Source organism: Lonchura striata, chromosome 5 (genome assembly GCF_046129695.1).
Source record: "Lonchura striata isolate bLonStr1 chromosome 5, bLonStr1.mat, whole genome shotgun sequence".
Classification (NCBI taxonomy): Eukaryota; Metazoa; Chordata; class Aves; order Passeriformes; family Estrildidae; genus Lonchura; species Lonchura striata.
In genome coordinates this window covers 66,443,946-66,459,406 of record NC_134607.1, presented here as the reverse complement: position 1 = coordinate 66,459,406, position 15,461 = coordinate 66,443,946, and the positions used below count along the sequence as shown (strand labels likewise).

Here is a 15,461-nt window from a genome sequence, read left to right as displayed (position 1 = left end):
GGCTTTCTCAGGTGTTTTATCTCTCACAGTTAGGGTTAATTCCTAATGAGTAAATGGGAGAAGTGTTGCTGAAATATACAATTTTCCTATACAGCATTTGAACCTTTTTGTGAAGATTATTTTTCAGCCTCCTTCCCTTTTGCAATGCAAGGATTTACCAAACTGCATTTTAACACATACTTCTCCAGAACCATTTGATATCCCTAAAACAAAAAGGGTTGTGAAAATACAACAGGTAGCAGACACAGGGCCTTCTCTCAGGAGGAACCTGCTGAACTAGGGATTGGTTTTATGTGTATGTGCCCTTTCTTTCTTAGCACAGAGGAAGGGACACAGGCCTTGGTGACCTAAATGTCCACTTAATGCCCTACTAGTTTGTGGAAACAGCACTTATCTTCTGATACCCACATGGCCTCTCTGGGCAATTTCTTCATCCACTGACATTCAGAAAAAAATGAGCTGAGAAATGCAGGGGGAACATGGTCCTCCCTGTCCAACTCCTTCTCCAGCAGAATTCATGGCTGAACTTCACCAGTGCTAACGGGCTGGGTTCTGCTCACTTCCATACTGGTGAGGCCAGGACAGTCTGTGATGTTGAAGGGGACTTGCAGCACATGGATCACACCCCTGAAGGATCTGGTCAAGTGTTATACACGTACAGGTCTGCTGGAGTCCAAGACAAGCTTTGCTTTTAAAGCCTGCCAAAGGGGTGAGAGCAGACACCACTTTGGAGAGAAGAGTCCTACCAGTGACTCATTGGTTGTTCCTATTTCCTCCATCTATTGTAGCAGTGGAGTCAACTTGGAAAAGGGATGAATGAGAAGGATGAAAACAAGCAGGGAGGACAGATGGGATGCTGAAGAGCAGAGAGAGGCAAGTCTTGGTGACACCAACTGTGAGGGGAGAGAAGAGGAGATGCAACAAGGTGGCTGAGCAGCAGCAGCAAGGCAAAAACACCCAGGCATCTCTTCTCTTTCTCATTCTCCAAGTCTCCTGCTCCAGGAAAAACACATCTAAATATGGCTAACCCTTCACACTACATCCGGCTGCTGGCTCCAGCTTGCTGGCATTTGGCTGAAGTCCCTGTGGAAGGTCCCCTGAGCAGGGAGGGAAGTTCCCCCCACGCTCGCTCCGCACCAGAGCCTGGGCTGACTCATTGCACCAGGATGTCAGCGCACAACAAGCAGCTGCCCCAGACAGCCCCTGTCTCTGGGCTCTGCCCAACACATGGATTTCCTCCGCGGCGCGGGAGCTCAGCTGGAGCTGCTCCGACAGGATGCGCTCACACATCCTGTGGGCGCTCGCCTTCAGCAGCCCCGCGCTCGCCGCGGGCCAGCGGGTGCTGTTGATCTGCTCCAACGCCTGCCGCGGCGCTCCAAAGCTCCAGCTGGGACACGGCTCCAGCTGGGACACAGCTCCAGCTGGGACACAGCCCTGGGGGCTGGGAACTGCCTGGATGGACTCTGCTGTGGTGTTTCCAAACGTAAACAGGCCCCTGCGCAGGAAAACTCCACTGCTGCAGGAATGGGGCTCGGGCTGGAGGCTCCTTGAATGCGCTTGCGGAGCTAAAGCAGAGATGCTCCTCTGGGGTGTTTCCTCTGCCCACAGAGATGAAGAAGGTAGTCAGCCCAACCATAACACAGAGACTACAGGGCTCCTCACTAGCTTGGAGACTTGCAGAGCTCTTATGGCACAGACTCCAAAGGAAAAATCCACCTTAGAACCAACTTGGTTTTTTTCTGCTGGATTTGATTTGGTTCCTGCTTGTATAAAATTCACAGGCAAATCTTTCCCCATATGTCCAGGGATGGCCTACAGATCCTGAGATCCTGAGCAGAAGATCCCTAAGTTAAATCACAGCAGCCCACTGTCCTAGAGAGACCCCTTCAGAGCCAAAATGAGGATAAAAGTTAAGAATCAGCTTGTCACAAATGGACTTAAGCATCAAAATTATAAATCTGCACTGGACAGCCTGAGATCAAGAGTGTGGGAAAAATGGAGGAGCTGAGGCTTTGGTCTTAAATTGGCTGTGATCATGTGGGAGCCACTTCCCAGTTTAAAACTCCATCTCCCCTCTGCTGTCTCTTGAGACTGTAAGTGATGTGGGGCAGCGACTGTCTTGTACTGCACAGCAGGATCTTCTCCAGACAGTGTGACAGCTGGAAGCAACAACAAACTTTTCCTTGCAGACTTGCTGCAAGCCCAGGGGAGACATGCCAGTTTTGGCATGCTCCTCATGGCTCTGACAGCCCCTCCAGTGAGATGGAGGAGTGAGATGGAGGGAGGAAATGACTACAAGTAATTTTCAGGAAAAAAAGAACTGAGAATAATAGGGAAGTGGGGGCAAGCAGAGATTCAGTCCTGACCTTGTGATTTCAAGTCACTTGAGTTATTTATAGCCTGGAAGTCTACTGTGGCCACTTAATCATTTGCACTTATTCTCTCCAGTGTGCAGGCTGTACTGCGATAACCCATCATTGTTGTGGTTGTGTGCCGATAATCTTTGGCACAATGGGAGGAAACACAAAGCCTGGGACAGAGCCAGTGACTGTGCCCAGTGGGACAGTGAATGCCCCCTCCCAGCCAGTGGGACAGGGATGGGCTACCTCCACCAGCCAGGCTCGAGGGAGGGGAATCTTGGAGCAGAGGGGTCTGAGTGTGGAAGCAATCCAGGGTCTCCAATTCCCTGGTACCTGACCTTTGCCAGACACCTTCTCTCAATATTTTCTTGTAGCTGCTTGTAGCTGCTGGAAGGCACACAGCAGCAGCAAACTCTGCAGCTCTCTTCAACATTTTGGGGAGAGCCCTGTCCTCAGAGCTGGCAGAATGTAACAGGCAGCTCTGAAGGAAGGAACGTGGAGGCAGCTGTGCCCACCTGGCCCACCAGAAGCACCTTGACAGAAACAGAGGTTCACACCTCTATGAAGGCACCCAGGCAGGCAGATCCACCTACCCAGGACTGAAGAAATTACTCATCTGGTCAATGAACTCTGGGTGGGTCTAGTCACTTGTGCAATTCTGATGAGTCTACAAATCCTGTGCTCAGTCAGAAAGGTGCTGGGAGCACAAAAGTTCAGAAATAACAGCATGGGCAATTCTCAGTTTGGAATTTCCATACACTTAACCCTGATAGATACTGAGTCTACACCAGCTTTTCTGGGCTTGATTTTTTGCTGGCTTTCACATGGCTACTGCTCTCTCCAGGTGTAAGAGCAGAAGCAGACCTCAGTGGTGGTTTTTTTTTATTTTTATTTTTATTTTTTTTTTTCAGGAACACAAAAAGTCCATGTACTAACATGGAAACAGGATTACTACCAAGTAGCTCTCACAAACTTAGGAATGGTGCCCAGGAGGCTGAGTCTTGGAAAGACCTTAAGAACTTTCTTGGGGTACTTAATGTTATTTACTTTCCAGCAAGAGAGCTGGAAAAAAATGCCAAACAAACAAAGACTTCCAACAACCTGACACCAATCTGGGAGCTGCTGAACTACTGCAACTCCCCAAGCTATGGGAGGCACAGACAGTGGATTGTATACTTTGTCAGAAGACCTCAGGAGCAGAAAGGCAACTCTGTTTGCAGGCAAGGCAAGGAATTGCACAGCAAGCAGCTCTGGAAGCACTGCACATTTTAACCCCTTGCTGAACATTTTCCAAGCAGGGATTTAAAAGACATGAAGGATACAGTGATGCAAAGCTAATCTACTACATCAGTGTGGGTGCAGTTTTAAAGCATTTGCATTCTTAGGTTCTTCCTTTGTCCAAGCCTAAGAAGGTTATTCTATGCTGCTACACATCTCAACACATTTAGTTTTGATAAGTTGATGTGATGCTTAACAGAAGGCATTTAATTGTCTGAAACTGTTAATTATGGTGATACCAGAAATCTTGTCCTCCTGAACAGCTCCCCTAAGCAGCTTTCAGCTCTTTGCTAAATATTGCCTGCTGTTTTAAGCCTGCAGTGACATTTCTCACTGTTTTACACACAGCTTGCCTGGTTCAGATTGACAGAAAAGTATCAGAGTCACAACCTCCTGACCTGCCTTCTCCAGTCCTTCTCTCCTTCTGCTCTAGCTCTCCTCTGCATCACCTTCCCTTGGGTTTCTCTCACACCTGAAATCTTCCTCATACAGGAAAGCACTCTAAGCCACAAGAAGAAACCTTCAGGACCCTGGCACTAGTTTGGTAGAGTGCTAGGGAACAGTTCTGTTGAGCCTGGGACAGCAGCCAAATCCCAGCAACAGAGAGGCAAAGCAGATGTGCACTCGGTGAAGAAGACACTGTGTCTCAACAATGCTGAGGAACATCACTGGTTCCCAGCCTCAGCTTCCCTCGTGAGCTGCACTGGGTGACTGCTTCCCCACTGCTGGCTGGGCAGTTCTTCACAAACCCATCTGCCTCAGCATAAGCTGGATACCAAGGTATAGTTTAGGGTAGAAATGTGAAGAGAGACCAGGTTTCAGCTGGAAATGGAGAGACTGGAGATGACATCCTGGAGTTAAGGAGGAAATGAGTGCTGGTAAAGAGAGAGGGGGAGGCTGCTGCCTGTGCTGTTTGTGGAGCAATGTGCTGAGAGATGGACTGCCACCTGGACAGACAGAAAGGCTAAAGGGAAGTGACTTTCATTTCTGAGTGCAGCTTCTGGCTGTTCCACATTATACCATGGCCATGCCCCTTCCCACCCTACTCCCTCCAGTTACAGGACAAAGGACCTACCTGATGACAGAAGACTCCCGCTGCTTCCACTGATAATTTTGCCTTTACTCCCCATGTTGGCCAGCTTTGAGGTCTTGAGGGTTCCAGTTTCAGTCAGGTCAATTGCAATCTCACTCAGGCTTCTTGCAGCATGAATCTTGGACTGGAGGTGGACACAGGAGTTAGTAATGATTTAATGTCTTTTGAAAGCTTACAGAAGGAAAAAGACCTTTTGCTGTGGCAGGAAACAGTCCTCCACAGCAAACTTGGATTATTTTACAAGAATAGAAGCAATCTGGCACAGTATTCACTGCTGTACTTTTTACATTCTTAAGTGGGTACAATTCTGGCATCGCTTCCTGTTGTTTGGGTTTTTCTCTGCTGTGCCATGCACATTTTTCTCTCTTAAACAAAGGATGTATGGAGTCACTGTTCTACCGCATATAATAAGAAACCTTCAGAAATACCATCATAATAACCTGCTGAAAATCTCAAAGGCTAAAGACCATCTCTAGCATCTAAAGGAAGCCAGAAGGGGCCTTCACAAATCATCAATAAGCTTTGGAACAAGACACAGTGAAGACATGCCTTAAATGGGCTGTCATGAGAAGCTGGAAGAAAATACTAACAGGAAAACACATTCAGCTTATTGTCCAGACTAACAAGTTTATGCAATGTCCCTACTGTGAGGGACCTCTTTAAAGCATTAACATTACTCTAGGAGGAAACAGCCAGCCCAGCTCAGTAACTGGCCGCATTAGGGCATGGCCATTGTTCCCCACCAAATGTCAACAAGATTGTTGTAATTTGTAATTACAAGAAAGTAAATAATGCACAGTATGTAAAAGAATAGAATAGAATAGAATAGAATAGAATAGAATAGAATAGAATAGAATAGAATAGAATAGAATAGAATAGAAGAATAGAATAATAGAATATTTCAGCTGGAATAGACATACAACAGTCATCTCAGCCCATTGCTCAAATCTTACAAGCCCTGTGCTTCTGAGCTTCAATTAATCTGTCCTTGCAGGGCCACTGACTTGCAATTTTAATTTCCCAGAACAAAAAAGCTGTTGGCACATATTGCCAAGACTCTCCAACTGCAAGAAGAGTTTTATCAAAAAACAGGTATAGTGCCAGTTCAAGATCACCTCTGCATTCACCTCTGCACCTTCTCAAGGCCAGAAGAGCCTCAGCCCTGGCCATGCAACTCAGGAGATGGGCACATCATTACTGTACTAACAAATCAAAGCTGCTTGATGTCCACATACCATGGTGTGATCTGTTCCCACTAGAAATAACATGAAACAGGACAACAAGGAATGCTGGTCATGATGGGATTTTCAGTGTTACTTCACATCCTCAGGAAGAAGAAATCATTCCAACAAGAACTAAGCCTGCACTGATGGCTGAGTGCTCACCACTGAGCTTCTTAGTTCTATTACTTATGTGCTGTGGGGCTTTGGGTAAGACACTTAAGGTTAAGTTCTTAGTGATCCCCACCTCTGTTTGCATATCAGTGAAATAATAATGGAAGGAAAATGTCTCCCTGTAGCACATTGTATTTTTAATTTAAGACTGAAAATGAAGACAGCACAGGGAAAGCCTTACATTGAAAACACTCTCAGAAGTATTATCATAATTTAATATTCTTGGGTATTTATAGGCTCCATCATTACCATTCCGAGGTACCCAAATGCCTAGCAAGCTTATTTCCACACCAACCCCAATAACAGGGCATGTGTTCTCTCTTGTTTGCAAGAGGGAAAAGTGGAGTCCTTGTGAGTGCAGAGGCTGAACTACCTGACAAGATATCAGAGCAGATCAGTCAACCAGTACTAACCCTCTTCAACCAAGGTAACCAGTTAGACACTTCTCATTTCCAGCAGTTCCTCCCTAAAACCAGCCCCAGGAGAAAGACAGCACTTTTCAGTTTCTTGGATCAGATGTTTCTGGCCAGAAAGAAGGCCTGTGAAACATCTTCTTCAAATAGTTCTGGAAGGTTAGTTCCAGGTGAAGAGGAGAATCACTCTTTTATCTAATGAGATTTCCTTCTACTGAAGTCTTGATAAGGAGCCTAAGCAAGAACTGCTGTCTTGCTGCAGTGCCAGACCTTTGGAGGTAACAAGTCTTCCAACTTTCTTTGTTCTGCTGATAAATCCCCTGCAGGTGTGTATATATGCTGTATAACCCTATGTATATGTAGGGTTATGTATACTTTGTGTAACCCCAGGAACAGTTATGTTGATATACCCAGTGTCTGTCTGACCAAACACACTGAGTCCTGGCAGTGGATGCCTCACAAAGGCACAAACCCCAAGTCTGCATGGACTGATCCATCCCTCCCTCCTGCTCTATGAAGCAGAGGTTTTCCTGTTTTTGTTATTAGTTACAGCAAGTGGCCCTGTAGCTTGTTTCCACTCATTTTCAGAGTCCAAATTAGGGCACACTCTGGCCCTACCTGTCTGACTGGGCAACAACCAAAGTGCTGAGTGAAGGCAATGTGACTGCTGGGTGCTGCTGTGGTCCTGGCCAAGCCAGCAGTGGCTGGAAATGTACCCTATATAGGGCAAATGAAAAGGTGATACAAGACCAAAGCCTGGCATCCCTGGAGCCAGGAGAGAGGAAAAACAAACCAGCAGACAGGGTTAGCAGGGCAGAGTGCGCTTTCTCTGCAGAGGGTACAATTCAAACCTGCAGAAACCATAAGAGAAGGTTTTAGATCTGATTGCAGTTGTGCTAATGGTACCCTGCACTGAACAGTGCAGATGAAACAGCTCCTGAAAGGAATGGGGTTAATTTTCCTCGCTGCTCAGTCCCTGCTGCCTCTGCTGCCTGCAGCAATGCCAGTCAGCGTGGGGTGGTCTCATGCATTGGACAGGCTCTCAGCAGCAGCAGGAACCAGAGCAACAGCCCATTTCACACAGGCCACTGAGCAGCAGCCAGCACTGGCCCGTGCAGGCTGTGTGCTGCAGCACAGCACTGCAAAGCTGCGTTACACCCCATTAGTGCTCCCCCGAGCCCCACAGTTCCTCTAGGCTCAGAAATTTTAAAGCACTTAGTGCAGACCTGCCAAGTCTCATTTACATGGAGAAAGACTGGCTCATTCATGAGTCATTTCAAAGCATGGAGCCAAACTGATCCCCAGTGCTGTTCTGACAGGGTCAGAGGGTGAAGAAAAATCCATAAGTGAAATGAGGAAGAAGATGGACACTAGGGATGAATCTATCCCTCTTGCTGCAGTGATGGGGCTTTCCTGGACGTGATTTTTTCAAAGCCTTGGCCTATTTTCTACCAGTTCATTCAGCCAAAAAGCCTTGTACTTGGAGGAATGTGGTGTTGAAAATTCCCACAAAATGGGACTTCGCAAGGTTTCTAGGCCAAGTGTTTGATTGACTCAGTGCAGTCAACAGAGCAAAGACATGCCTTCAAGTCCTGCTGCATCTATCTCTCAAAAAAAAGGGAAGCTGACAGGAGTTCTGCACGCTGACAAGCTTACTTGGGAAGCTGGGGATCTTTTCACTCTCCATGTTATGCTTCAATTGCAGGGAGAGAGAGACAGATCAGCAGGGAGTGAGACGCTGGGAACCCGGCGAGCTGGCAGGAGTTCAGCACAGAGTGAGACTGCAGAAATGGCTGGGACCTCACTTGCAAAAGGGTCAGAGTCCAAGCAAAGCGTATTTTATTTCTTTTTAAAATCAAGTGAAGGGTTTTCTTTCCAGTGGAGCTGTTGGTCCAGATCCAACTGGTGCCCAGTTATGTGAGGAGCAGAGTTCAAGCTTTCTTTATCACTATGTCACATCTCCCACCATCTAATCTACATCACTGGAGCAAAGGCTCAGCTGTGCAGTGAGCTCCAGCAGGCTTTTTACTCTAAGTTTGTTTTTATTTTTCTTTCTTTTGTCAAAATGATATGAAATGCCAAGTTTGGACATGAAAGGAAGGAATATCTAAGTTTTCCTTTGAAGTTGAGGATTCAATTGAAGTGGGGCCTGAGATTTAAGGGGCTGCAAACCCATGCGACATGAAACTCAATAAATGTTTGTCTAGGCCCCTGAGAGCTGAACCAGAGACATTTCACAAAACCCCACTCTGGGGTATGATTTACTTGTTTCCCAAGCGAAGCTCATATGAGCACCGCGTCCTTGAAGTGACCAGCAGGATGAACTGAGCAGATCAATTAAAATTGATGGATCTATCAATATTGAGAGTGTCATGTCAAAGATGAGGACAACAGATGAAAATATCGGTTCCCTTAAGAGAAAGGGACAAAAATATTTGTATGCCTTAACTTCAAAGCCTCAGCATGACCACTGGGATTATTGTGACAAAGCATGCTGACATGGTCACAGATGTGACAGGTTGACAAATGAGGGCTGGTGGGTGGTGCTGCCTGTAGGAGTGTGAGAGAGGGGAGATAAAATTGAAACACAATCTGCCAACAACAAAAGGAGTCACTGAAGGGAAGTCCTGGGTGTTTCAGAGACCCAGTTTCTTACCAAAGAAATGGGAGGAGGAGGGAATCTCCTTTTGTTTGTTGGTTGCTTGTGACCTAAATACCTTGCAGCTAGATCAGCAAATCCATCTGGCTAAAAGTAAAGAAAAATAAATTTATATTTGCTTGAAATTTATCCCTGAGTTGCCAGAGAGGACTATGCACTGCCCTGATGGTCCTGAGCAGAGAAGGGGGACAGGAAAGCTTCCCTTGACATCAGTAAGTATGCAATTTTGTCCATATTACAGCTGGCACTCAGGCAGCATTGGGAAGTTGGCTACATCCCTAAATTCAATACAGTTTACAGCAACTATGGTGAAACCTGGATTTTTGCATTAGATGAGACATGGCCAAAGTGACTGCAACCATGCCCAAGGCATCCAAAAGTCCTACCCCCTCTAAAATAAAGTCACAGAGCATATGATGGGGAAAGCAATGTCAGAAGGGTTTAGAATGAGTGGGACTAACAGCACACTCATTGGCCCTCCACATAATTCCAGAAAGCCAACTCAATTCATTTAACTGGCAGAAAAAATAATGCACTAAAGAAAACAGGAAAAAGAATTATTTTTCTGCCAGTTTAGTGGGCTGAACTGGCTTGTGAAGGGATCTGACAGGACCAGGGCATGAGCAAGGAAGGACACAACCCCAGCCTGAAAATGCACGCAGTGCTTTCAACAATAGCAAGATGTTAAGATTGTTTCAGGCATTTGGAGGACCATCACCAATTCTGCCATTTCATCAGAGATGAGGACCAATGCAAGTACCCACTCAGTACAGGCTCTGTTTTCTCTGTGAAGCTTTACAGCAGTATGCTCATCTGGAGAGGGAAGTCTGCCTGAGAAGTCTTTTCTCTGTATCAAAGTAATTTCAAAGTGATCAAAGCAATCTCCTGCTGCTCTGGGTATGCCTAAAATTAGTGATGAAAAGAATTAAGAGGAAGAGCACACACTCCTCTGGTTTCAAGGTGGTTTCTTTTGTGTGTTCCGTGGCCCTTTGTGCAATAGTTCTTTGTACGGCCAGGCTGTCAAACCTCCTGCCCCCCTGATAAAATAACATCCCTCCCCCTCCTTTCTAGGAAAATACAATAGTAAAAATCAAGGGACAGCAAGAAGAATCCAGAGACAGTTGTAGGTTGTGAAGCTACTTTGAACTCAGTTATTGGAAGCTGCCCTAACTTTATGACAGGTGTGGAAGATGTGGAAAACATCCAGACCTATCTGCTTGCTAACTCTGGCTCCTTCAATTTGGCCACAGTTTCAGTACAACCTTTTCCTCAATCCTAAGTCCCATAGGCATGAATTCGAATATAAATTTTCTCAGTGTGGTCAGGACTAGAAAATATCTTCAGTCAATTCACCTTTTTTTTGACCTCCAGCAGAAAGGGAGGGCAGGAAAGAAGCCACCATCTGGACTTGATGTGATTGGAACTGTGGGGAGTGAGAAGGACTCACCCACCACAACTGGAATTTCCCATGCTTACCTTGCTTTGCTTCCTGTCCAGGTAGAACTGATGCTGACTAATGGCCATAGCCCAGATAGACTTTATTAATGCTGGACAGGCGTACCACGTATGCACAGCAATGCCACTATGCCCAAAAGTCCTTCTGGTCACAGATGCCCTGGAGAGGAGAAAAGAATGAACTGGGGTTACACAAAGGTTTCACCAGATTGCTTTCTGTGGCAGAACCTGTCACAGATCTCATAGTAAAAGCTGCTATCTCTACTGTGTACACCCTTGTGTTAATGAGAAAAAATGCTTAGAAATTAGTATCTAATTATTAATAGCAATTAATATCTAATCAAGCCAGGAGAGCATTTACTTCAAATATCTCCTCAAGATAGCAAGCTGCAGAGGACTAACAAACAGTAAAGATCATCCAGTTTGCCCATCTTAGATTATATTCCCAGGTTTGGTTGATGCTGACTTGCTGCATATCCCAGAGGAGCCACCAAGGCCAAAGTCTGCGTGAATCCTCTGTGTCTTATCACATGCAGAGATATCTGAGGCCAAGTCCTCACACCTTCCACTGTCTCTGGCTTTGGACAGTGGCTTCCAAATATTAGGATCCAGGTAACAACTAAAGATCCACGGGATCAAAGGCAACTTTAGAGAGTGTGAGAGAAACTCTTCAGGAACCTTGATTTCCCCATTTGTGAACAGATGTAGCAGGATTTGCCATGTGGTATGGGGGAAGGGAGTTGTGAGGCTCAGAGGGGGATGCCTAGTGCCCTGGAGAGAAGAATGGGACTCAGTGATTAGCTGAGTGAATTTAAAAACAGGAAAAATAAGAGCTAAATATTTCCTCTCTGGGACTCCCAATTGTTTTCAAACATGAGCAGAAAAACACAGGTTAGGTTTCCCCATGCTTTCACAGCTGTACAAACCTGCTTGATTATTCCTCCCCATCCCTCAAAAGCAACCCCACCAGCAGAGCCCCTGACATCAATACAGAGCACATAGAGGCTCTCAGCCTGAATCTGTGGAACTCCTCCCACTGCAGGGATGGAGCTCTGGCTGGAATAAACCACACCACTGACCTACAGAGCCCCAAACAAATGAGGGCCTCCTCTCCAGTCTGTTCATAATCCCACTCTACCACAAGACCCACAAGATGGGTCTTGTGGTAGAGCAGGATTACGAAATGATGTGACATGGGTACAGAAATGTGACACTTTTAGGGACATGGATGGTGAAGAGGGACCAGTGCAAGAGACAGCCTGGGGTGCGCTACAGAGGGGTGTCAGAGTCCCCAGTCAACAGGGACTCTGAGCCATGCAGGTGTGGAGGTGACACTGCAGGACAGCCCAGGAGCTCTACTGTGCCATGCAAGGGGGAGTAAACTCTTTCACCAGCACTCACAAGTCCTCAAGCCTGATAAGGTTCCCCTCCTGCACCTGTATCTGCACTGGCCACCTCTCTTCTGGTGCTTGTGGGCCACTGCCTTGTCCAAAGTTGGAGGTGAGCATGGAGGTGTGAACAGTTAAAGAAAGTTGTGATAGAGCCAAGAAAGAAAGAAAGCCAGAATTCTGCAGCAAAATGAGAATTACTGGCAATGTTCAGTCTGGGAGAGGGCTGACAGCCATTGCATCAGGGCTTTTTCAGTGCTTCAAAATGTGTTAAAGTCAAATTACGGAGCTACAAATCAGAGTGAAATTTCTGAGAAAACAGCCGTGGCCAATGCAAACAAGGTCTGAGACAACTGGGATCTCATGTTTCAGTGTTAGCCTGTGCCAAGTCTTTTCCTTGTGAATGGTGCTAGAGACCTTGTCCTGTTACCAGTATTGTTCTTGTGAGAAAAGTCTCCAAGGATGCAACAGGACAGCAGCTGATGGTGCTGGGCTGCCTCATTTCTGTCACTAGGCATGGAATTAAGGCAGTGCTGGGAGGTGCTCTTGAAGTTGAGCCTGGAGAGTGGATCCAGCTCTGGATGCTTTATATTGGTCTAAGGATACCAACCACTGCAGCACACTGGCACATAAAGCTCTAAGAAAATTAAGGCACTCAAACATGGGCTGAAGCTTTAACTCTGGAGTCATCCTATTCAGTTCAAACTCCTGAATTCTTAGAAACCTATTCTGCAAATCATTCATCTTTTCACTGTAAAAGCAGTGATTTCTAATTTTTTTCCTTTTTGGAATCTGTACATGTTTCCCATCAAAATAGCAGACTCCATTAGAACGTCTGCAGACTGTTGGTCAGAGCTGTGGACTTGCTTTTCACAGCTGTGTTTGAAGACCTGAGAGATATGGATCACGGGTGTTTTTTCCATGACTTCCTCCATGCATGCTACATGCACTATGGAATTAATCCTGTTGATAAAATGCTGCACCTAAAATGTATCATTTTCCTCCTTTATGAGATAAGTAACTGCAGTGAAAGGAGATTAAATGGCTTGCTGGGGACAGGAAGCCATGGGCAGAAGCAGGGCATAAAAACCTACATTGTGCTGCCCAGCCCTGGCCACAACCACGGAGCTGTGCTTGCTCTCTTGACTGTGGCTTCACTGACTCAGGCTCTGGTTTGGCTACAAGGAGAGGAATGTGGAGAGAGCACTGCATTGGCTACTCCTCCACCTCCACACGCTGAACAACTCCTTGCAGGAGTCCATCCCACTTGGCTGGGAGACTACAACCAGAGCTGTCTTCCCACCATGCCACTGCAACGTGCTGCGCTGCATTACAATGGTGCCACTCTGGATACAAAACCCAATCAGAATTATACAAAATCCAACCAAACAAATTGCTCTGTAGCAAGAAAGTACCAGGCTGACAGCCCAGGACAGGGCTTTGTCCTCCTGGTGTTGAGTCAGTGCAACAGAGCAATGAAAAAAAGAACGGAAGCTGTTCTGTGTCACTAATTCCTATAATCTAAATACAAATGAGAGAGAAGAGGCTGCTCTGTGTGGTCACATTTCATGCACGACATCAAGTAGCAAATGTCACCATAATTTTAAGGTCCTAGATCTATTTCCTTTCTTTTTCTTGCAACTGCTCCTTCCAGGAAACAGGCAGAACTTAGGGCATTTAGGGGCTCCTGGCTGCTGGTCGCTCCCAGCATGCGTTTCTGACTCCTCTCCGGCTGCCGGAGCCTTGGTGGGGGAAGGAGTGCACTATACCCAGCTCCTGCTGCTGGAATATCTCCCAGTGTATGCTTGACTTTGGGAAGGCACTCTGCTAGATTTCATGCAACTGTTTATATGTTTAATATTAAGCAGATGCTTAGAGGTACTGCTGAGCTGGAGCTGCACAATGACATGAGCTGCTCTACTCAGTGTTTGTTTTAACAAATACACCTATGCAGACAGGCACCTATGCACACGTTTTACTGGTGTGGCTGTGCTCATGTCAGGGTAAATAAGGAGAGAAACTGCATGCAAAATTCCCCTAATAAAAGTACATATATTAGTACACAGATAGGCGTGGGAAACAGGTGAAACTGGATCACAGCTGAGTGATCAGCGGAACACACTACTGCCAGCAACAAATCAAATCAGTCTGGGCAGAGAGAGGTTTCCATCAGCGATATCATACTTACAGTGCAAACAAGACATTACTTTTAGTCAGAACATCTTTCAGAGCCATACACTCACTGTGTGCAGTAACCATCCAGTAACGCAAACACACCAGAAGTGCTGAACGCACTGATAGGATGCAGCACAGTCCCTTGAACTCTCACATTAGGATTCCAAAGTAAGAAAAAAAAGGCTCCTGTGCCAAAAAGACTGATGGGCTTTCATCCAGGCTGCCGGTGGTAAACCTCTGGTTCTGTGCCATTGCTTTCCGTTGCACTACTGAATATTTATTTACAAAGAAACATGTGAGTACAAAATCTGGCGCTCATCTCCGGGTTCTGACTGAAACACGGGGACAAGGCAAAGCCCCCTTTCACACACGAGTGCTACCCGCACTGCAGCTGAGATACCGGAGCCACACAGTCCCAGGGGTCACAAGGTGCCAGAACAGAGGGAAGGGGGAAAAAAAAACAACCTGCTAGGAGCCGAGGGGAAACACATGCTCAAAAACGCACACCAGGACCCGGAATGTCTCGCTGAAAGGAAGCAGCAGCCCCCGGCTTGGTACCTGCTGCCTCTCCCTTGTGCGTTCCCCAGCTACCAAGCGCAGCGAGCCCCGCGTAGCAGCGAGGGCAGCACACGGCTCAGCCCGGCTCGGCACTGCCCAGCCCGGCTCAGCCCGGCTCAGCACTGCCCAGCCCGGCTCAGCCCGGCTCGGCACTGCCCAGCCCGGCTCGGCACTGCCCAGCCCGGCTCAGCCCGGCTCGGCACTGCCCAGCCCGGCTCGGCACTGCCCAGCCCGGCTCAGCCCGGCTCGGCACTGCCCAGCCCGGCTCGGCACTGCCCAGCCCGGCTCAGCCCGGCTCGGCACTGCCCAGCCCGGCTCGGCACTGCCCAGCCCGGCTCAGCACTGCGCAGCCCGCCTCAGCCCGGCCCGTCTCGTGGCTCACCTGCGCGGATCGTGCACCTCCACCGAGAACTTCTTCTCGCGGAAATAGAGGTTCTCCAGCTGCCTCCATTGAAAGATCTGCAAGGAGAGGAAGGGGATGAGACGCCTCCGCTCCCTCGCCCAGCCCTGCCCGCCGCTGGCTCCCGGCGCTGCGGCGGGAATGCCCCGCTGCGCTGCGCCCCGCCCCGGCCCCGCGTCCCTCCCGCCCCGCACCCGCGGGGCAGCCCCGGGGGCGGGCGGCGGCCTCCGTCCTTCCCTCCTCCCTCCCTCCCGCCCGCCCGCCGGGCCCCCGCTGCCCGCGGCGGGC

At 47.7% G+C, this 15,461-nt stretch overlaps 1 protein-coding gene across 9 annotated transcripts in view; it reads right to left on the bottom strand.

The window, feature by feature from the left end:
• Positions 1-15,461, bottom strand: part of FRMD4A (FERM domain containing 4A) — a 356,772-nt gene that overhangs the window by 24,333 nt on the left and 316,978 nt on the right. For all 9 annotated transcript variants that reach the window (XM_021531010.2, XM_077783672.1, XM_021531005.2 and 6 more), the window contains 3 exons: positions 15,156-15,232; positions 10,674-10,812; positions 4,714-4,855 (listed from right to left, as the gene is read on the bottom strand). In XM_021531010.2, the coding sequence (XP_021386685.1) occupies positions 4,714-4,855; positions 10,674-10,812; positions 15,156-15,232 (358 nt within the window). The remainder of the gene's footprint in view (positions 1-4,713; positions 4,856-10,673; positions 10,813-15,155; positions 15,233-15,461) is intronic.